The sequence below is a fragment of the Atractosteus spatula genome, chromosome 3 (assembly GCF_055471065.1).
Source record: "Atractosteus spatula isolate fAtrSpa1 chromosome 3, fAtrSpa1.hap1, whole genome shotgun sequence".
Lineage (NCBI taxonomy): Eukaryota > Metazoa > Chordata > Actinopteri > Semionotiformes > Lepisosteidae > Atractosteus > Atractosteus spatula.
This window is the reverse complement of record NC_142708.1, coordinates 23,588,064-23,612,427: the sequence shown is the minus strand read 5'-3', so window position 1 is coordinate 23,612,427 and position 24,364 is coordinate 23,588,064. Positions and strand designations below refer to the sequence as shown.

The window sequence follows — 24,364 nt, the reverse complement described above, 5'->3', positions numbered from 1 at the left end:
TATATGGTCACTTTTTTACTAGCTTGAAGGTCATCTTTTAAAATTATTCAGCTGTCTAAAATAGTCTATTTTATATTCAATTACGCCTTAGATATTTGACTCATTTATAGTCTTCTAGAAACCTATGTACGGAAGAACCCTAAACCTCACTGCTAAAACAAGCTCTTTCATTAAAGGTACATATCAATGTGATTTTAGTCTCTAAAAGACAACAATATCAACCACTTCAAACAGTGCAAATTTTAAGACATTTAGATTGGCATTGCTAGCAAAGGATTGTTTAGAAAAAATCTGCATCCTTTATCCTTGGAGACTTCCATTGTGTCAGTGTTAACCAATCAAAAGTGTCAATTTCAACCTGTTGACCCTGTATAAAAAGGAATATTTGGAAGAAAAGGGCTCATAAGTTACATTTTGCATATTCTTCACAAGGATATTTTTAAGCAATTTCCTTCCCCAGACTGTGACAGTAACATCTGAATAGGAATTATATCACAAGCCATTTGACCCATCTAACTTGTTCAGTTGGTAGCAGCCAACTGATCTGAGGGTCTAATACTGCTATTTCTTGAAAGAATAGAACTCCTCCAACCTGCCGACCTTCAAGCCACTTGTCTTCTAACGTCACAAGCAACATAGCCCTGAACTAGACGTTAAACACGAACTAGAGGAGAGGTGCGTCCTTCACCAATTGCATCACAAGGCTGCAACCAGCTAGGAGGCCACAGGGGTACTGTATCCAAAAGCTAAGAGCACCGTGGCCGAGTACAGCTTTTTGGGGAATCCCAGAGGCAGCTGGCAAGGGACATGACCCAAGGCTGAAACTGCAAGCAGCTTTACTGATAAAGCCACTTGAACACACCTGTACGCAATTTTAAATGACATCTTACTAGTACACTGTATAATTTTACATCCTCTTGTTTTAAATTCCACAATTGTAAGCATGCATCTTAACATTTTGTTTGCCACCTTTGACTACTTTGTCAATCTCGTGATTTATCTTTTATTTATAGTTTGTTTTCCTATTTAGATTGTGTGCTGCCTTCTAGGTTTTGGACTAAAATTGTACATTTTTTTGAATTACCATTGAATTTGAATTTTGATTTCCTGCATCTACAGTTAATCTTCCAATTTTGGCGTCTTTTGAAAACTAATTGGCTAAGTATACCAGAATCCAGATCACTGATACAACTGAGAAAAACAGTGACTGTAACGCAGAACCCAATACAGGGACACTCCATTAATGCCCTGAACCAAACCCAAATTTATTACTTTCAAACTCTAATTTACTGAATGGAAATTGTAAGTGTGAACAACAAATATTTCCATGTTCACCAATTCACAAGTACGATTGATCCTAAAGAGTGACTCGCTGCTGCTAGATATTGCACTGCATACGCTTATGAAGCTTGCCACTCTCATTTTGAAAGAGGTGTAATGCTTATGTCAAAAGGGTTTTTGTTCTCGATTCCCTTGCTAGCAATGTTGCTGATGTTTTTACGAGCAAACACATATGCACACGCAAGCAGTTAATTTGCCACAGAACACATATCTCTTAAAATACTGCACTGTACTAAAAGGTTTTCAAGCATGATCATGGTTTCAATCAGAAACCAGGGCTTGGAACACAGAATGAGCAATTATAGTAACTTGCCTGATGGCCCAAAGCCCTTAATAAGATGGCCAAAGCCTTAAATTGCACACTGTACATCTTATTTTGCTCCTATTTTGTATTTTACACATATATGCAAGCATATAATTTCCTACAAGATAAAAGCTGCCTATATACAGTAATGCCTTATTTTCTGGAGATACACATGCCATTAGATAGTCTAGAGCAACTCACCACATGTTCAACACTTTCTGGCAGCTATACAAAAGAAAAACACGGAGAAAAAAGAAATGAAAAAAAGCCCAGGAGAGAAAACAGATTTAACTGAATGAATTGCCTTATGGACAGGCTTCGTTTTAGACAGGTCAAATTACATAAGCGGCAAAAGCAGCAGCAGAAACGCAACAAAACATACAAAATTAAATCCACATCCAAGAAAAGAAGGGGTTTTACATAGTAAAATGGAAATACCATCATAAGGAAACTAATTCAATACCACATTACTGCTGGGCTACCTTGTGCATCATCTAATAGCACATACTGGGACAGTCCGCTCCACTCTCATAAACAGATTTCTCCTTCTAACAGACTGCCCGACCTGACCCAGTATGACCAGCTTTATTCACATGGAGAGAAATTGATGCCTGGGCACTGAAGCTTAATAGATTGCAGTTTCTGATGTTACATATGACAATAAAGCAGTGACGAGCATCAGATTTCAGAAATGATGATTTTAAATCTGAGCTGCAGAGTGGCAGAATGAAGAGGCACATACTTTGTCTCATCCATTACTTCTACTTCTGGGGGTGCAGTGATGGGTGCGTTCGAGTGTCCAGCTGTGGGGTCGTCCGTGTTCAGCTCCCCGTTAGTTGAACTCACCACCTATGAACCCAAAAGGCAGGCATGACTGACTTGACAACATCACCTAAACCACGCCTTTAACACCATGTCTTCCCAGCAAACCAGAGTGTAAAATTGAAGCCTAAGTAACTGTTTCCATACAGAAAAATATCCTGTAACTCTACACAAACATCAAACCTAACAAAAATGTTGAACTTAACACAGCACAGATTAGATATCAGTGGACTTATCTTTTAAAAACACAAAAGGGATAAATGATTAATGAGCAAAAAAAAAAAGATAAAAATAGAGATAAAGGGGTCCTACTGATGTAATGAACCTTAGCTTTAACTTGAGAAAAAAAGTCTCAAAAGCCTAAGGCTAAACACAGTCAGGTACATTTAGAGATAAGTTCAAACATTTTTAGAAGAACATGACAGTCATTCATTTGAACCTTGTATTTAACACACAGATTGTATTGCAAATTGGGGGAAGTCAGGTTTTATAGTTTTAAAAATAATTGTAACCTGCAAACAAAAAAAGGCAGATTAGCACTGATTAAATAAGAATGCCAAGTGTGCATTCTACAAAGAATTAAAAAGTGTTTTTACTAGACCAACCTTTAACTGTAAAAACATTTAAGAAATTTCAAAGTTTCTTACAGAATACACTGTACATAAAAACAAAATGCATTTCGTACACATTTTTATAAAGTGCAAGAACTGTGGGCAATAATTCCTTTATGGCATCTCCATTACGAAATATACCACATACTTTATATTCTTATCTGTATATCTCTGAAGTCATTAAAGGACTGACCGAACAGCCTAATTCTATAGTCAATTCACAGCTTTGAAAATGGTTTATACAATTGTTAAACATTATGAGCAAGTGACACTAAATCAAGCTGTCTCACCAGGATTACCATTGTTCCACTCCAATAAAGACACACATTAAGTAATAATGAGAGGAATGCACGCAATGCTGCAGTTGATAACATTTGTACTCAGCAGAACCTCCTACATTGTTATGACTATGACTAGTACAGCTAAGATAAGTAGTAGAGCTGTAGGTCTACTGTACATTCAGCATTTCTGACTTAAATGTGAAACCAGATAGATTTAAATCAAAGCTGAGTAAATATGAGCAATATGATTTTAAGGATATCCACCCCATTATAAAAAATATACATACAACTCATTTTATCTGTAAAATTAGTTTTTATTCTATGCCTGTGGCACCCCAACAAACCAAAAACAGCCCATGTCACAATTTCTTTTACACAGCCTATGTAAGCAGGCTCTTCGGTATTCTAATTAACATAATGTTGGCTTCGTGTATATGCAGCATCACCATGGGTGATGGGTGAAAGTTCTTTTAACAATGATTGCTTCATCTGCACAGCCAATCATATCATGGGCATGCTGTCACGGGATCAATCACTTCTGGAGGGAAACGTTTTTTCAGGTGTATAACGTTTTATAAAAAAGACCCCCGTCACATAAAAGAGACCTAGGTCTCTCCCCATCTTTGACGGAGAAATGGTTTTGAAGAATTCACTTGCACCGTTTCGAACTAGTAAATTATGTGATGTGAAGAAAAAAACTAAGGGACTAACAAAGCCCTGTAATCTAAGCATTCAAATACAGACAGGACAGGTGCGAAACGTGGGAAACACCTGGCTCTGCAAACAGCAGCATGCTAGAAAGCAAGAGAGGTGTGCTTGGGGGACACACAGAGGATGCAAGGGAGTAAACTGGTCATGCGAAGAAGCGGGAAATACCTGTACCGAGCCACCATGTCTGTCAGCTGCAAGGTGAGCTCTCAATTGGTGGGGATTGGCCTGCTGGGGCTCCCAAGCTGCCCTGTGGTCTGTCGACTGCCCATTTTAATATGCATAGAGCATGCATGAGAGAGGAGGAAGAGAAAACCCACAAGAGCATTAAAACAGGCATGCTTTGGCCAGCAAGGTATACAGAAATAAAGAACACTCAGGACAAACTACTACACAAGCAGAAGAACTGAAAGGGCTGTGAAAAACATGAAAAGCAAAAGGAAAAAAAAAATCAACCAATGTAATGCGTCCACTAGCTACAGAAATTTAAATGACAGCGAATGAAGTCCTAAGTGCTACCGTAAAACATACTGGAAATCATGCAGGCCATGATGAAGCAATCATTAAGTAGGACTAATGCACTCATTTCTCCTATTATTGATTTTCATGAAACTCTAAAGTACACCTTTGTATTCAGTAGGGGTCATACATGAAGAGACTGCATTTTTTCAGCTATAGTATAGAGCCATGAGAGAATATTACCATTACTGCACTATTAAAAGGACAGAATTTTTTTATCTAATCTTCCATGGAAGTTTAAGATGGAACATTTTCACGTACCAAATTAAAATTAATCTTGATTTAAAAACTATGCTCATGCTTAGTTGTATGCTCTGTATGCTTAAAGCTCACAAGGTCATTTGTGAGCACTCTCTTTTGACTGACTGTGGCGCAGCAACTTGAGTGCTCCTAATGTAGGTCTACTATACTTCCAATCCATATCGTTCACAGGTCTTGTTCTTGGCATTGCATGCAGACAACAAGCCCACTGCATGAGAATGACACTTGCAAACCACTAATACAGTACCTGTTTCACACAAAAAGGAACAAATGTAATGATCTAAACAAAAAGAAAAAAAACAGATTCCATTGAGTGGCAGGAAGCAGTTGTGGTTGAGAAGAACCTCCTCCAGCACTGGTGAAGGTTCTGCACTAAGTTTTATCTTTTAAGAAAAAAAAGATGGGGCGGGGGGCTATGTGTAATGAAGCAAAAGCTTAATTAAGTTTAAACATTGTAATTTACTCAATTTAAAATAAAACAAAAGACCGTGTGATTAGCCAAAGATCAGCTCCAATCATTGAAACAAAAGTGCCTGAAGACAAGATAACATATAATCTTATGTGTAAATGTGTATCAACAGTATTCACCTAGTCCTGCCACATTAAAATGAGCTGCCATGACATAAGTGTCAACAGACAAGCAGCCCAGAAAATGGGAACACATAGAGCCACTCCTACATTACAAAGGACATACGCAGAATCAAATACAAAACATCACACAAACACTGCAGTATGTAGTAACCTGGGTTAGTTCATCAGAGAAGGCCTGAAAAATGATTTTGATTCAGAAAGGTGACACCAACACGAACTGGCAGACCACACAGAAATTCTCTGTTATGTTCAAGGTAATCATTTTAATATGGCAGGGTAACTGTGCATGTATAAGATGGAATTATTTTTCATACAGTTCTACAGACTCGAGAAACAGGGATTTTAGCTCTGAGGTTATAGTGGATGTCTAGCAGGGACCACCTTGGAGAAAAGAATCATTGTAAGTCTGTCAATTGGCCTCCAATAGATGTTGTTGTATTTACCTGAATAAAAGTTTGCTTTTATGATTTTAGATGGATTTATAAAAGAGGTGTATATATATACACCTATATGCACGTTTGAGGACTATTATTTGAAATACACAATTTAAAAAAAGCACTGCTGTACACTATGGATAGCACAGTAAAATAATCCCACAATTCATGGAAGCCTTGTTGTCTGCAAAACAAAGTCTGACAGAAGAATACCATGTTTATTAAAAAGTATCACAAAGTCAACACTAAAAATCTCCTGACCTGATATAGGTCATTTCAAAGTAATTTTAGTTCAGACAAACACAAAAATGATTTCTCATCTTGATAATCTTAATTTCACAAAGATTAAAGGTATCTCCCCCAACAAAACATGATATGTACATGAAATTTTCTCCAAAAACAATAAAAAAGTAACCTAGAAGGGGATTAAAAGCTACCTAACTAGTTAGATGAAGGTGACATTTGAAGTAATGGCCAATCTTAAAAAAAGCTAGTACATGGCACTGTAAGCTAAATCATTTTTTCTTCCATTTCAGGACATAATTATACTAGACTACTCAAATCACAAAGCATACAGTGAATTAACACCTTCAGCACAAGAACATTCTATTCTCACCTAAGCATTCTTAATGGTTAAGTAATCTGTAAGAATGTGTAACCTTGGGTCTATTTTTGGTAAATCTGTCAAGGGAAATAATCGCATTGATTCTGAAACCTTTTTTTCTCGTTTCCCTTTTCACATACAGCATGTTAGAAAACATCAGTGGTGACAAGTCCTTCACACAAGAGTAAGACCACATAATGAGAACAGAAGAACAAATCACAGAAGGATGGGACTCAGGGTGTCACTTGGAATGAGTAGCGGTATCTGTGGTCCCCAAGTAGGATCAAGTCAGGAATTCATATGTTCAAAGAAGGGCAAAACATTATAAAATGAAAAAGAAAAACAGGCTTTCAAAATATAGTTAATAATAATGATTGCTTACACTTATACAGTGCTTTTCTGGACACTCCATTTAAAGCGCTTTACAGGTAATGGGAACTCCCCTTCACCACCAACAGTTCTTTACATTTTCAACAGACATAGAGTACAGGTATTTTTACTTCCTATATTTCCTTACAACACTATATTACAGTTCATGATTTTAGTTTTTCTTCCTTTAGAATGAGGGCTTGTCTTGCCACTCTTATGTGAAATTTGAACCTTTCCAGAAACTCACTGTAACATCATGGGCCATTACTGCTATACTACCAGTTCAGTGACACAGATCGTAACAGTCAACCAAAGCACTTTTATATTGGTTTTAAACATTATTCTTTTGGAAGACTTCAAATGGCACACTCGAGGGATATCCTTTGTCTCCTGTATCAAGACAGCACTGTGCTTATGAATCAGAACAGAGGGAGACCAACCTGCATGTTACACTGAGTACTGATTCCAAAGAGTGTCATTAAATCAATCTATTTTCTAACCCCTTTATCAGGTCACGGAGGATGCCAGAGCCTATCCCAGCAAGCGACGGGTGCAAGGAAAACTGCGATTGCCAGTCAATTGCAGGGTAATCACACATGCTCATTACAGGGCATTTTTCCAGAAAGCCCAGAATGTCTACCAGAACGTCTTTGGACTGTGGTTGAAAACCCACATGAAGACAGAGAATATACAAACTCCACGGAGACTGCATCTTAGGAACTCCCTGGGAATTGAAGGCAGAGCCCCACTGCTGTGAAGCAGAAATGCTAACAACTATGCTGCTAATATTTGTTACGTTATACCATGACTGGTTTAACCTAACACTTTTAACCTTCATACCGTATATAGTGGTCCTTAGCTGCTGGAGCTGTTACAGATAATAGATTAAAGTTACAGTGCTTTTAAAGGCTTTTACAAACACAGGAGACTTGAGAGCTTAATGCAATAAATGTAATAGCATGTTTATGTCGTTATTTCTAATGAGGGCTTTGAATTTTACAATTTGATTGGAAAGCAGTCAATAAATGGCTCTTGTACATGCTTTGGATTTTAAGTAACTTTTAAATATAGGGTGCAAGGTGAACAGCAGAAAAGTGAGGAGGCTGCACTGTGCTGCTAGCAAATAAGTACTCTTCTAAAACAGCCCACAAGGCATATTTTAGAAAGTGTCGAGCCCCGAGGAACTTCTAATTAACAGAAATCACTGAGAAGTCAGACTGTGTGCACAGTAAGTTATCTAGATAACTAATAAAATATGACCTTTGCAAAACAGCCCCATACAGGGTGGAAAATGAAACTTCAGAAAACAGGATTAATTTAGTGACATATACTAACTATTCTGACACATTCTTTGCTAGAAAATCAACAATCATATACTTTAACACATCTCAGTAATCTGCACAGATCTTCACTTGTTTATACTCAAAAATAGTGCTCTCTCAAAACACCAGCCGTTTTCTCATGCTTGCTCACAACAGGAAGTGATAACTCCAGTTGCTGGTCAGTGCATTGGTTGACAAGAATTGAAAATATTTACATTTCTTTTGCATCCAATACCATTTTATTACAAAATCCAGTTAATAAAATACCAAGAAACAAAAAAATAATAACACTACAATAGTTTAAAATTACAATTGTACTTTTTCTTCAAAATGACTAATTTACCTTTCTCAAACTCCTGAATCATTTGAAAATTCCTACACAATCTCTTGAATTTCAGTTATTTCAATACCAAAGCACTGTAAGGTTACAAGTTACAATGAAGGAAATGCTGTCATCTGAGCAATTAGCAGTTTTATTTATTTTTTTTAAACTTGAGTAAATGACACAAAGATCCAACCTGGTATTAGTAAACACTTCACCCCATGGCCCTTACCTGATTTTTGGCTTGCTGAGTTTTATCTCTATGTGGATCTCTGTTTGAGGAGGACAGCGCAGCATCCGTGTGAACTGGACCGACAGGAGTTGGCTGAAATTTAACACATCGATTGAACTTGAATGAAAACTTATATTATGTCTTGATAGATACGTTGGGACTGGTTTAACAGTAAAGGAGAAACTACTGGTAAAATACAGACAAAACATGGTTCACATTACTAAAATAATTCCCAGAGATAGTTTTAAATAAATACAAAATAGAAAATCAAAAAGATTTTTAAAATGTGGTTCATGTTATCTCTTTAAGATAATGGGAAAGAAAAAGGAAAAATTAAGATATTTGCATATAACCGATCACAAGCATTTCAAAGGTCAAAATTGCTCTAAAATTTCAAAGGTGGGTGTCAACCATAATAAATGTTTTTGAGCTAAGAAACCATGCCCTCAATTCAAACAATGACAATGTTTGAACACAGAGAATTTCATTTAGTCCGCTGAAAACACTTAGCTAAGAGTGGGTATCTGCAAACAAGATTCTTGGAATAATTCTCCTAACAAATTGTCTGGAGGATCAAAGATCTCTTTGTCTACTACTAACTTTTTATATAATACAAAGTGAGAAAACACATTCAGCTTCAAATACATCTGATACACAAGTGTTCTAAATTGTTGGTATTAATAGAATAGAAGTTAAATGTAATATGGGAACCCAGTACATTAATTACATATGACGGCATTTTCTGTAAGCACCATAATAGCAAGGCTTTCTTTGTATACTCAGCCTGGATAACTGTTAGAAAGGATAATATTTATGGTGACAGGAGGAAGCAACAAAAAACTAAATAACTCAGATTCCCTCATCCTCCCTTAAATTATCTTCTCATGAGAAAGACTCTACTTTAGTAAATACAAATAAGCACAGAATAATGTAAGGAAGCAGAAAAAACTATTTTATAGCCTTTAAACTGGTTCACATTACAGGACCAGAATTACATCATTATAAACTCTTCTTGCTCCTTTTCTATCACAATATGCAGCCTTTTATGTAACAAAACTGCTAATTAGTTGAAAACTCACTGGAGATTGTGAAATGACTAAAAATGTGATCTGTAAAAAATCTAGAGTAGCATATTTTAAATTACATGAATGTACTTTGTAAGGCACATGAATTTCATACTTAAACAATTATTCACAAAACCAGTAGAATAGTAAAATAAACTTAACTGATAAAAGACAGGTTTTTAAAATATCCATGAAAACACAATGTTTTAATAAGGCAAAAATACCACTCCTAATCAGATTTAAGCAAGTAATGGTACTTTAATGGGTCTTCACTGCACAGCTGGGTGACTAGAGCACCATAGTACACAGGATATTCACATTATGAAATACCATAAATAATTCTTCAAAATAATGAAGTAATCCACAATACTTACAAGCTGTTTCCCAACCCAGTCGTACTCATAATCGAACATAAAACCTTTCCGATCAAACAGGTCTGTGAAGAGCTTCCGCAAGTAGTCATAATCAGGTTTTTCAAAGAAGTCCAGCCTCCTCACATATCGTAGGTAGGTCGCCATCTCCTCTGATAACAGGAATTTCAAATCCCATTAGTACAAAACAATCTTTAATCAAATGGACATAAAAATCCAAGCAAGCTCTAAAAAACTGAATACCTTAGACCAGTGGTTCTCAAACTGTGGTACGCGTACCGGCAGTGGTACGTGGCATGCTGCCAGGTGGTACGCCAAATGACCCTGGAATTGTGTTGTGTGCGCTGAAAAAATCGGGACGGGTTTTCATATTTTGTATTTTTATACGTGTCGAATACGCAGCCTACGTACTACGATACAGTGCGCGCTAATACTTCAGTGGACACAAGAGATACTCTGTAATTCTATACCACTCTATAGGAATGCGTGCTACGGACGCAAGTGACCAATTGTATTTAAAAAAGCTACTGTATCTCCAGCAAATAGGGAGAAAGGAGAATGTGTGTGATTTTGGAACAATGCCAACATTGTAAACACAGGAATGCATAGAAATGCGTGCTATGAACGCTGGTAATCTTGTGAGCACAGGAAAGCGTGAAAAATAACAGAAAAATATTTAAGAACTGTTCTAAGTTAATTTGAGAAAAATACACCGAGCGTCTCTGTGTTTCTCTCCCATGCGCATGAAATAAATACTTAAAATAAACACTGAAATAAAAACGGAAACGTGGAAAAATGCACGCTTGCGGATTGCTAAAGCAGGTAAGCCCCACACTATTATGTGTGGAGAAAAAGCTGCTGAACAGCTCGACCTGCTGCCCCCCCCCGAAAGACACAGTCATTCATAGAATTATTGAAATGAAGGATTATATCAAAAGTACGCTGACAGCGTGCGTTAAGATGAGCAGATGTTTTTCACTGCAATTAGATGAGTCTGTAGTCGATTTGGCCAATTTGCTCGTTTACGTTAGATACGAGTTTGAGGGTACGTCCCGTGAGGACTTTCTGTTCTGTAAGCCGCTACCAACAGGAATTACAGGAGAGCACGTATTTCAGCTTCTGAATGAATTTAATCGAGAGAATGGCATCGACTGGATAAAATGTGTCGGAGTTTGTACAGACGGTGCTAGAGCAATGACAAGCCGACACAGCGGTGTAGTTGCACGAATTAGAGAGGTTGCTCCAGAAATTAATGGTTTCATTGCAACATCCACCGCGAGACCTTTGCCGTCAAGAAAATGCCTGACGATTTAAAATCTGTTAGACTGTCGTGAATTGTATCAAGGCTCGAAAAATTAATTCACATCTGCTTTGCTCAACTAAACAGGCTCACCCCTCTCACTGAAATGGTGCTTTTTTATTTTTGCGTGTTGTTTTTTTTTCTGTAAAACACTTTGAGAAGCCACATTTTAATATATCAAACAAAGTTTATTATTATAATATTTATTATATGTATGTGTGAGTGTGTGTGCACATGCGCTCATGTTGGTCATTGATAATTTCTGGGGTTCCTACGAGATGATGACTTGTAGGTGGTACTTGGATGCTTTGGTTGGATTAGGGGTGGTACTTGGTCCAAAAAGTTTGAGAACCACTGCCTTAGACAAATTCTAACTGAGATTTCCAAAACAGGAATTATTGGCATTAAATAGAGCTGATGTTTGTCAAACAGTTTTACACAGGAATATGAAACAATATTACCAGAGACTACCCATAACATTAGTGTGTTTTGTTCCAACCTTATGAACACTATCATATGTGCTGGAATTTAAAAACTCTTGATAGTACTATAATGTTTGAGCTCTGAGACAACGAAAACCTTAAAAGGTCACGTAGGGACTATACTGAATTAATATCATACTGTATCCTACCTTGCTGTTTAGCATGTATTTTGCATACCAATTGTTAGTTTTAAAAAACGTGTATGAAGACAAGACTGTCAGTTTGACAAATTAACAATAAGCACGCCCGCATCAGCCTTCAAACATGCCGTATAGTGGATCTCTAATTGTAGTGGAACAGACTGACTTTTTCCCAAATGGGTGTCAGGATATTCGCACCATAAAATCTCTATGATTTCACTTAGGGCAATGATATATGACAATATGGTACACAGGAGTGCTGTGTAACAGATTGCAGGAAAAGTGAAAAATGATTTTTTGTCCATTTAGAGAAATGGATTTAAGGCTCCAATGGAAAAGATTTGTAAAATTAAAAAAATATTTTAAAAGTAGAAATTTCAGTGAATATGCAGTGGAAGGTCATAAATCCATTCATGCTATATATATAATCCTTATTTAAGTTACAGTTAGAAGGTGTAACCAGAAATATAAATATTGGTTTAATAAATTTTCATATTCTTACTTTAACATACATGAACTGTATTGGTGTTATAATTATAAATAATGCTTTCCTTGGCTATATTTTACGAACAGGTATGCAATACATTTCTGTGGACTATTTAAGTTTAATGTTTATTACTTTTTGTAATTGGAAATTATACTCCACACAACACCTAACTTTCTTAAGATTAAGGAGCAGGTTCAGGACAATAAAGTGTGTTATTGCTGTTCTCTAACCCCCAGCAGTTTTTCCCCACCATTGCACTAGAGTCCTTATTGCTGTTAACATATTCATACACACTACTGCAAGCAGAATGTTTCCTTCACCTGGTAAAGCTGATGAGCATGCAAAGAAGACCAACCAAAGAGGAACTTACCCAAATATAACTGCAGATACAACTGCTGTTACTTTAAGGTCAGTAGACATTTACGTTATATTTGTATAAAACTGAAGGGCCTTTCTTAGGGAACACTTGACAATACTCCACTTAACGATACTAGCTTAAGAAAATCTTAAAACTAATAGAAACCTACCTGGAAAACTTTCACACAGGACTTCTATTGGCGTTGCCCTTTTTGTGTCACCGATTTTCTGATACCTTTCTTTTAAAGTGTCTGCCTACCATGAAAAATTAAAGAAAAACAGTTTTGAAAAAGACTCAATCACAATGTTGAAAATTACTTCTTTCTGATACTGCATTACCACTCAAATCTACTTACCTTTAAGCCTTGCCAAGGAAGGCTGCCTCTGAGAAAATACATAAACATGTGACCTAAGGCTTCCAGGTCATCTCTTCTACTTTGTTCTGAAAGAGAGGATATAAATTCAAGGAGGAGGTCTTTTTCAGGCAATATGGAAAGCATTATTTTGTGTGCAAAACTACAAATAACTGGAAATGAGCTAAGTATCTTGCCACTGGAAAAAATATCTAAGAATAAATATACCTCAACATAAATCTTACAGAATCAAGTACTTTCACTTTTTATTCTCCTTGACGTGAGCTGAAACAGTCTCCACAGTATATCTCAGCATCTCCACCCTTTTTCTAAGAGCATTGCCAGACCAAATACAGAGTTGTGCCACTGCAAGTGTTACACTGCAGTATTGCAATGCATTACATTCCTGGCTGTGTTAGGCTTGTTTTGAATTTCAGTGAACCACTAGCCAGAAACTATTCACAACGCGGCACAGATTAAACCAGATGCTTTGATCTTAGAAACTGGAAATCCAAAGAAAAACTCCCGACATAAGAAGTGTTGTTAAATGGTTTGAGTAAATAATGCTTTCAAAAACATATTTTCAGCATTCTTTAAAAAACCTCCACTTGAGGCAAAGATTTATGTACTTTTATTATTGAAATTTTAGACACAACACTAACAAAATCATTGTTCTGTTTTGCCTACTTAAAATGGTTTGTATATTAAATACAGACTCTGAAAGAAACAACCTTTCCAATTGAGTTTTCCATGGTGTTTTAATGTTGCAAGAAAGCTGCTGCTAAGCCATGCTCCACCAGCTCTTCACACATTATTGAATAATCTCCTTCTAATCCTGCCACAGCATCTCTGACTAGTATTTTGCATTGTGCCAAAAAGGCACGAACATGATCTTAGCTGAAAGCAAATTATGTAACTAGATATAAAAACAGCAGCTTTATATTTAAAAGAGTTTATATTCTTCTTAATGCATATTCTCGGAAGCTGCCTAATGTCAATTCAAAGCAGAAATAAAATGTTTATTTTAGTCTATGAATTCTAATTCCTAGCATTGATATACATGGAATAGTAATTCAAAGCATGTAACAAGCACAAATAAAATTTAATATATGTTTATAAGGATATGCATATAGTTTTCATTTTTTTATGCTGGCTGTGCATTGTAGACTAAGAAACCCAGGCCAAAATGCTGCAGGAGCAGATTTATTATTTATAATGCCCATATTTATTCTTATGTTATATAAATAGCACCTCTCTTGAAACTTTTTTTACTTTCATCAATGATTTGTTTTATTTGACATTTTTTTCCCCAAATTGTACATATCACATTCTTGTGAAGCCTCTGTCTCTTAGAGAATTCTTAGGGAAAGTAAAAAAAAAAACATGAATAAAAATGCAGAATGCATTATGTTGTATCCCTACCTTTTCCTAGGTGTGTATTTATACTCATGTATCGTGCTGTTCCTGTAAGGCTCTTGTGTTCTCTGTAAGGGATGTGCTTCTTAGTCTCCGGATCTATGTATTCTTTTGCAAGGCCAAAATCTATGATGTGAATGATGTGCTGGTTTTTGCTACCCGGCCTTCCTATTAAGAAGTTCTCTGGTTTAACATCTCTGTATATCAAGTTCTTTGAGTGGACATACTCCATTCTCGTGATCTGTTGAAGGAAGAAGGAAAAGAGGGTCAGTGTTTATCAGGGTCTATAAGATACTTCTGATTTAAAAAGATGGATTAGTAAACAACATGCAAAAACATCATATTTTTTTATAATTTCTTTAATATTCATTTATATATGAACAAGTACTATGCCTTTACTTGGGCCCAGCAGCTTTTTTGTATTTTTAGTTCTTTATTCAACCACACTAGGTCAACCGACAAATTCCCATTTATAGTAAAGGACCCAGAAAGTTCCCCATGTCTACACTGGAGCAACTTTCAGCGAAGTACATTAATCTATAGACCACAGTCCAAAGCCCTAATTAACACTCTATAGTTCTACCCAAATTATTCTTCATTTTGTTTGCCGTTTTATCCTTGCAATTCTGCTAGTGTAGATGTGGATATCCCTCACCTCTCACAAGGAATCTAAATGTGTAGTGGAAACCTAAAAATACATACAGTTTGGTTTCTTGTTATTCATTGCTGCTGCCACAGCTTAAAATATAAGGTAAATATGTACAATACATTAAAAGCAAAGTACTTACAAGCTGTATCGCTATCATGAGAACAGTTTTTAGTGAAAATGTCCTGTCACAGAGATCAAAAAGATCCTCCAGACTGGGTCCCAGCAACTCCAGCACCATTGCATTGTATTTCCCACATGGCCCAAAGTAATAAACCTGAGGTATCCCATCTGTGAAGAAAAGAGGATAAAACACATTAAGGTGTTCAATAAATGATGCCTTCCAAACAGTGTCATTTAATGAAAAAGACAACTTTCATTAGGTTAACTGCTTTTGTAGTCAGGATATAAAGCATTTTTCTACTTTCTAGGTATCAGGCATCTAAAACCAACTGCGTAAATCACACCAGTAGGATATTCTTTTCTTTTTGCTTTTTTTTCCCCCAAAATGGGGAGAACAGGGGTGGCACAGTCATTAGCATTGCTGCCTCGCACTGCTAAAGCCCTGGTTGAATTCTGGACCTGGGGTGCTATGTGTAGTTTGTATGCTCTCCCCATGCATGCGTGGGGTACTCTGGTTTCCTTCCAAAGTCCAAAGACATAGTGATAGAGTTGTGTGATGGGATAGACTACAACTCCCCTGCAGCCCTGAACTGGAAAAGCAGTTAGACAGATGGACAGATACAGGTGAAGAACAGAGGAGCCAAGCTCATCACTTCATCTCAGCACCGGAAAAAATAAAATGCATGCTCTCACTACAATAGCGTCCTGTCAAAAGAGGGAAAGAGTAATGAAACATGCATTTCATTTATATTTTGATTCTGCAATGCTAATATTTCAACATGTTGAGCATTGTAAGAATTTTGAAAGGTAATGACATGCCTGAAGAAAACGTTACTACGACCCTTCATTTCGTAAGTATAAAATGGCAACAAAAACTGAAATTTAGGCTTGCGAGTACACAGGTTGACAGGCTATAACATTACCATAGAGAAAGAAGATGCTAGGAATGTCCTAGTTGGAGAAAATTTGCAACATAAAATTACTACAAAATTCTAGGTTCGTGCATCCATCATTACCACAGTCCAGCAGCACTACTGACAGTAATGTATCTATGGTCATCTAATCCTCAAAAAATACCCGACTTGAAACAAATGATAAATTACTTCAATATAACAACACCACAGCTGCAGAATCACTGAGATCATCATAAACCATAAACTTCATACAGCCGCACAACTCAGAATAGCCAGTATCTGATGCAGATTTCATGCAAACTTTAGCCTGCATGTTTATTCTTCAGTCAGGGTCATGTTCCTAAAGTGCTACAATATGTGCTTTCCAACTGGAAAATATTCCCACAAAGGCACTACAAGCAGGCATTAAAATGGGGTTTAAATAAAATCCCACAAAAGAAACTGATCACTGAGATGTAATGAAATTCTTACCCCCCTTAGTAATAAAATATACTAAATATTTAATATTAAATGGCATTATTAAAGAAACCATTACGAAGTGCACCCCTCTGGGACTGTAAATTTTACACTCTTAAACATAAAAAGAACAGAAACAAACCGAAAGCAATTTATTTTACAGAAGCCTGTTTCAATATGCCATTAGTGTCCTTGTTACTGTTTCTGAGGTGCACTGGACTGTTTCAGAGCTTCTTGAAGTCACATCTCATTGAATATCAAATGGGAGCCAATGTGTTCATTTACATTCCGGTAGCATCTTTAAAATCCTGCAGTCCCGATATTGCAAATTAAAAACAGAAATGGCAGGCAACTCATCCCGCAGGTGCCTAGGAAGCACTGCTGCTGGAAGGCTGCAGAGCCAGCCCTGTAATTACCTTTCAGTACCTGAGAAAACTTTTCTGTTTGCCATGTACAGTAGCAGTCTTCCAGGCAATTATGTCAGGGCAGAAAGGAGATGACCAAACAAGAGAGAGAAATCTCTGTCCCTGCCCACTGAGAATTCCTAAAGAAATTACAGAATCTGGCAGCTTTCCTGTTGTGAATTGTGTGTGAGGCTATTGTAAAAATGTATAGTTTTCTTGACATCCTGGTCTTGTGAACAAGTCAAACAATCTTTCACAATCTTTCATTGATTGAATAAACAAAAATAGTCAGTACATTAAGAACCTGTACAGGAACTTTCACAATGTGGTTGAAAGACTTTTTCTAAAAAGGTAAGACTTCTTCACTTTTTCAACCTATTAACTATAGGTAGACCAATATATGACACTGATACCAAAATGAGCTATAACCATCATTGTATCCAGCAAAAGAAGGTCATGCGCCCTAAGACAAAAGCTCACGGATAACAGATTAAAACTGTATACTGAATAAAAAAGTATTAAAATTCTTTCTATGGTATTCTATTTTGTGAAATTACAAAATAATGCAAATACATAAGTTCATATTTTATTTTGAGTTCACAAAATGAAGACTTCAAAGGATAAGCACATTTACTTATTTACAAGACTCTTTCAACGTCAGCATTGGCCTCTCAGTTGCAACCAGTTTCCTCCTTGCATGGCTACTCAATTTAGACATATCGATCTAGGAATATCTGGGAGCCTTCCACTTCTTAATGAACAAATTCACCATTCTCCATGAATATTCAATGTTTTGGGATTTTTATACCCTTTTCTTGGACTGAGTTTTTCTACAGATTTATTCCCGAGTTATGAAAGCTCCTAAGTCTTTTACGGTTGAATCTCTGCTTGACATTCACTATGTCACTGAAGGGCCTGAAAGAGAGAGGGGTTTTTCAGACTTATTATGCCTTATGACTTCTCCATTTTAATTTCGTGTTACTGTTTACTTTGTTTCTTGCTTTAACATGTGTTGTAGGTTGAGTACGCAAAAACTTTTAATTGGTGCTTCAAAGTGTCTTGACTGCAAGCCTGAAAGCCACAGAATGAAGAAAATGTACAAAGGTCTGAATACTTTTGCAATGCACTGTATATCCATAAATTTTACATATACATATATACATTAATATAAACAGATTATACTCAACTTATGATTAGCTTCAGTCTTTATCAGTTGACTACTGCATTAAGGCCTAAGATTCTACCATAAACTTCCATCTTCAAAATCCAATTCGCTTCTTCCCACTTATTAATTTTATGTTGAAATCTTAGAGGGTGAACATGCTGGTTTTCCAGAAATACACCTACATACATTTCTCCTTCACCCAAATTGAAAATTTAAGTACATGTTATATTATATTTAAAGTTTTAATGAAATCATTATATATTTATAAATATATTATTATATATGTTACGTATACTATATACACATAGCGCAACATTTAACCCAGTAAGTGGAATATCCATTTTCTAAGAACCTAATGGCTCTACAGGACTTCTATTCCTCTGAGCATTAGTCATCAAGGACTATAGCCCACACAACAGATACAATCAATTAAAAGGAAAAAAAAAATCTTTCATAACTTTTAAGATGGCTGTACATACAAACACAAAAAAGTAGTCCTCTAGACAGTCTGCATGTGGCAACTTTTACATTTGCATTGATTATCACTCCAAGACTCCAACAGGGGATGTCATCTGTTGAAATCTAAAACTCGGTGAATAGAGTTTACATGCCTGCCAGCTGTCAACAAATCTGGTTACTGAATATTTAGTTATGTTCTCAAAATCCAATAAGCAACTTCTTACTATTTCTAAGAAAATGTTAGACAACTGTATCCCCCCCGAAAAAAAACATCACTGCAAATTTTAAAAATCTGTATCCAGAGGACTATGGAAGAATGCTTACAGTATATCACATAAGCTATATATATCATATATATCATAAAGCTGCCACACTAACTACAATATAAAGCTTGACTCCACAAGCTTTTACAATAGATATTTTTAAATGGATATTAATCGCACATCATTTTTATCATATGGTTAAATCTAGCAACAAAATGACAGAGCAATATAAAATACTTTTAGATGAAGGGTAAAGGTGTGTAGCCACACTTACAGTAAGTTCTGCTATACTGCTGTATTTGTAGTCACAACATTGAGTCTATACCCTTTTCAACACAAATGTACTGTACTGTATATCACTGTCACTTTCCATTGCATTGCCGATAGAATTGCTTTACTTGGCATTAAATAAGACATTTCTATACACTGTATTAGCGTAGAGAGTAGCGAACAGCATGCTTTTTGCTGAGTGACTAAGGTGAGCCTATCATTGGTCAGAGTTGAACTGTGGTAATATCAAAGTCCAAAATGCATTTCAATGGACACGAGGGCAGGAACCTTGACCTTATAACTAAGATTAATCTGTGGTTCAGTAAAATATTTCCTTGCAGATATTGGAAAAATCAATGTATTATTTTTAGATCACTTTCCTACTTAGCTTAGGTCAATTTTTTCCATAGTCCCCTGAAGAAATGCAGCATTTTGAAAGTTAGAGCTCATAACGCAACATTAAATCTGCCTTTGTATGAACGCAGTTTAAAGCTAATTGTTTTTAATCTAAACTTCTGTGTAATCCCACTTCTGTGGAAACTAAAGCTGCTAACAATGAGCAGGGCTGTTTGTCTAGACAATGACACAATTTCCTGTTACAGCAAGGGTAAGCATGCTGTATGCTTACTGTATGGCTTACTAAACTGAAACCTGAAAGGCACCAAATATTCTCGATTTTAATTTGATCAGTTGGCGATTATTTTAAAACTAATTTCTACAGGAAACTTATTTTAACGGTCTGCTAGTTTGCCCTCAACATTTGCACTGCCTCTGCAATCATAAATCAATAGCATACATTTGCTCAGAGGACAATGCCAGGTGGTTTCCATTTTGTTTAAATACAGTGTACTCCTTTAGTGCCTCTCTGTTCAAGGTCAATTTTTGTTTATTTGAGTGAGTACCACTTCAATATACTGTAGTAGCTGCATCCAGTCACTAGTTTTATTTTGGGAACATACAGCTATGACTAGATCAAGTACTGCACCTGAAGTTGTATCATCTGTTCTTTTTTAAACACATTTTACATAAATGATGTACTACAGAAGATTTAAGACAAACGTCAACTATTGTGTTGGATATTAAATAAGCTTAAGGAAGAAGAAAAAGGAAAAATGTTTCAAGACATCATCAATGACCTTCTGGGAGTTCCTTTAACAAACAATAGGTTATTCTCACCCACTTGTACATCCTGTGGTTTTACAATGAAAATAGCCTACAGTTTTCTTTATGAGTAAGTGATTGTGTATGTTTCTGAAACCCTCCAGCATTTGCTCAACTGTCCTAGATCTACAATCTGCAGCTACCAAATTGCTGCACTGTAAATCACTAGAACAGTGAAACTGGCAAAAAAGTTAATTTTATAGCATAGATCATACTGTTTTTTTTATTCAAGCCCATTGATGGGAGTGTGTAACAAACAGTTATTTACAATTTCAGACATTTCTCCTCAGCAATGCAAAAGGACAGTAGGGGAGTGGTGATCAGTTTGGAATTGTGCACATCTATGAGTTCAGTTCCCAGTGGGTGCACATTTGGGGATATTCTAAATGCCCATGGAGGATGCACAAACCCATAATTATGTTGCAACAGTAACTTAACTACACCTTTCTTCCCTGACCATTCCTCCAGTGCGGTAGATAGTCTCATCAACAGAGGTGGTGCTGCTCATTTTAAATGTTTGCCCCGCCAGTGATGAAATTGCAGCCGATAATTCCCTTTGCATGTAGAAATTGAATTCCACCATGCTGCATTCCACAGTGTTTGACTCATTTTAAACATTTCTTTGGACATTTTCTGAAATACCAGTCTGTGTGTACATACTCACACATACCTCATCTAAAAATATTATTTCACAACTCAGATAATAAGTATCTATGGTTTGTCCATGTAAAATTGTTTGGCTTTTTTCACGAAAGCACACCATCATGTTTATTATGAAGACTATACCAACCATTAACAAGAGATAGAGGTATATAATAAAACTCCGAACTCGGTGTTGCCCATACCATCATATTCTCTTAATAGCCTGAATAGTACTTAACGCTAAAACTCACAAAAGTCCTGTGAATCTGTTAACTGTACAGTGTACAGGGATATACATTTATAAACAAAATTCCTGTGACAAAATAGATGACAAAGGGATAGAGAATACCTTTGATACATAAAGCAGTGCATATGGTACGCATATGTACACAAAACAGATGTTCAAACAGGGTTAAACTGGCTTTTTTCAAGATTATATATACTTCCTTCCTTCCTTGTGGTTTCATGCTTCTCAACTTCAAGTATTATTGTAGCTCGGGGGGATCATTTGGAATTTACTGATTGCACATGGAAGAACTTAAATGAATGGAAAAAAACAGAATACAGTGTGTATTTTAAGAGGTATATATTTACAAAAGGAGTTCAATTAAAACCTGTTTTAACCAAAGTCATGCGGCAAAACTTAAAAGCTGATCCAACAGTGCTCTTGAGTCAAAGTACTGTCACAAAATGTAAAATGGGTCATATTTATATGAAGATGAAGAGCAACACTGATCAACAGATTATATACATTACTCCATTTCTTATGAGTAATGTTCTTTATGGTATTAACACAGATAAAAGGCTGAGGAGGAGGGGGCCCGGAGAAAGGAGAAGAAGAGGGAAGAAAAAATGGACAGAAAGACGACACAGGGAGAAGAAACATGCCAGTCGAGAGAAGCTGGATTGAGTCGGCCTTAAAGACTAGATTTTAGCTAAGTATTTGAACCGTTTTTAAGTGAGCTTGCCATTCTCTTATTTTTATGAAACTCTTAATTTTGTTTAGAATGTTAAAAACATTTTCTATTAGGTAGTGGGTGCAATTATGGAATAAGGGATTCATTCCCAGATGCTTTGGAGCATCCAGATTTTAGGAAGAGAGATTCAGCTCTTGGTTGTATTCATTTTTATTAAGGATACAGGTTTAACTCTTCTGTGGGTCTGTTAGGCATTATACAAGATTTCCAAGTACTGTGTTAGAAGTCTGGGTTTTTTCTGGTTGGTCAGGATGTAGGCCTCTAAACAGCTGGTTTGTAAATAAGTTAACTTGTATGTTATATGTTGTGTTGCGTGTTCTGTAGTTTGTGTTATTGTTAATACATATTTGTTTATCCCAGTTTGCCTTTGTTTCATTACTTCCATCAGAGCTGCAACTCTAAATATACCAACTACTCAGGTATATTCTAGGCATATCCTTAACAATTATCACTTATTTTAACTACTGATGATCCTGCCAGATATTAGATTTCATTAACCCCCATACTGTATATGTCTGTAACAAAAATAAAACATTGTTATCCACCCTAGACATTTCACAGCTGGTTTTCCATGCATTTAATTTTATGATAATTACTATGAGTCAGTGAAGATGGCATTTTTCAGATCAGAGCTTATTTATACATCGTCTTTGGAAATATAATTTTGAAAGAAACCATTGTGCTTTATATGTACATAGATTGTTTTCCCATTGCTCTTGTATTAGAGCAATTACAAATGTCGCAATGCATGCAATGCTTTCCTTCAGGATTACCAAAGGACACGTACTGTAATTGCCATTCACTATCAGAAATCATTTACAGTGCATTCTTGTCTGTGCCACTGTATACAAAAACATCAAGGAAACATTGCTTTTCTTAAATGACAAAGTTTTGAGGAGTTGCTTGAAGCCTGGATGTTTGTTTTCTTTACTGTCATGTAGACCTTTCTTGCACTCAGAAGATTCTGAAATATGAAAACGGGGATGTTTCTAGTCACTGCAGGCTGAGAACAAAGAAGAGGAAATCAAGTCCAGCTCAAAAACCAAACAGGCTTGAACAGTGTGGGTGGCAAGGCTGCAGAAACATGAATTTGGTTTCCTTTAGATGTGTGAGGATGTAAATGAGCTGCTTGCTACAGTATACTTGAGCTGCTTTGCAGAACAATGCTCAAATAATTTCAAATCAACTCAAAATATTTTACAAGAAATCACATCAGTGAAAAACATATTCCGTATTGTCTTACACAGCTTAACTACTATACTTTTCAAACTAATAATAAACTGAAATGATCTTACTAACAACCAAGCCAATCAGAGCAAAGAAAGGAAGTCAAAAACCAATGCTGCCAAGACCAAACCAATTTAGAGCGGGCGTATTTAGCAGCTGTCTAATGTTTACACAGGAACAAATACTGTAAACACCAATATTTACTTTCTTCTCATCTGAATTCATTTCCCAGAGCTGGACCAAGCACACTTTCCTCCTGTACATACTCTTAATGCTTTTATCTGGGTATTATTTCAGACATGTCACATATTAGGCCTAGTTGAAATAGAAAAGAACCTAAGGCAAGCTGTAGTGATGATAATTCGACTTCCTTTTTTTTTATTCTAGAGGGTATAACCACAAATGCTTGAACTGAATTAAATGGAAGTCTCTTTTACTCATTTCATGCTTGTGGAAGTTACAGATAATTATTCTGCTAGCATTTCTAAAACCAAAAAATAGAATTCATTATATTAATTGTATTCATATAGCACTATTCATCCCAAAGGATGGTCATCCTACAGTGCCTCCAATTGCTACACCAGGGCATTGGTTGTTCTTGAAATTTGGTGAGGGAGTGTGTTACCCAATGGTCTATCCACACCAGCAGAAACCTGGTTTTCCTTATACTGTAGGTCTCCCATCTCTTTGTCATCATGGCACGCCTGTTGTCTTCTCAATTTAAATTAAGTGTACTCTGATCCAACATTTAGAGATCTAAGCACAGCACATTTGTAATCAATGGTATACCAGCAAAAAGAACATTAAAATTATGTGATGGAGCTGATTATTATTATTTGATCTTGTGAGATGTTTCCACCATCAACTAGACTAAAAAGAAATGCATGAGATTTGTTGAGGAAGGAGGTATAAAAGGGGCCAACAAAGCTTAGGCCTAATGAACTTGGAACCTGCAAATTCAACTAG

At 36.2% G+C, this 24,364-nt stretch overlaps 1 protein-coding gene across 6 annotated transcripts in view; it reads right to left on the bottom strand.

Moving 5' to 3' along the window:
• The window catches only part of LOC148837580 (casein kinase I), a 75,315-nt gene that overhangs the window by 3,022 nt on the left and 47,929 nt on the right, over positions 1–24,364 (bottom strand). For 3 of the 6 annotated variants that reach the window (XM_088910879.1, XM_088910884.1, XM_088910878.1), the window contains 9 exons: positions 15,480–15,628; positions 14,698–14,932; positions 13,279–13,364; positions 13,093–13,177; positions 10,160–10,308; positions 8,722–8,814; positions 4,236–4,331; positions 2,388–2,494; positions 1,847–1,870 (listed from right to left, as the gene is read on the bottom strand). In XM_088910879.1, the coding sequence (XP_088767005.1) occupies positions 1,847–1,870; positions 2,388–2,494; positions 4,236–4,331; positions 8,722–8,814; positions 10,160–10,308; positions 13,093–13,177; positions 13,279–13,364; positions 14,698–14,932; positions 15,480–15,628 (1,024 nt within the window). The remainder of the gene's footprint in view (positions 1–1,846; positions 1,871–2,387; positions 2,495–4,235; positions 4,332–8,721; positions 8,815–10,159; positions 10,309–13,092; positions 13,178–13,278; positions 13,365–14,697; positions 14,933–15,479; positions 15,629–24,364) is intronic. The other 3 variants (XM_088910880.1, XM_088910881.1, XM_088910882.1) reach the window with 3 other exon arrangements.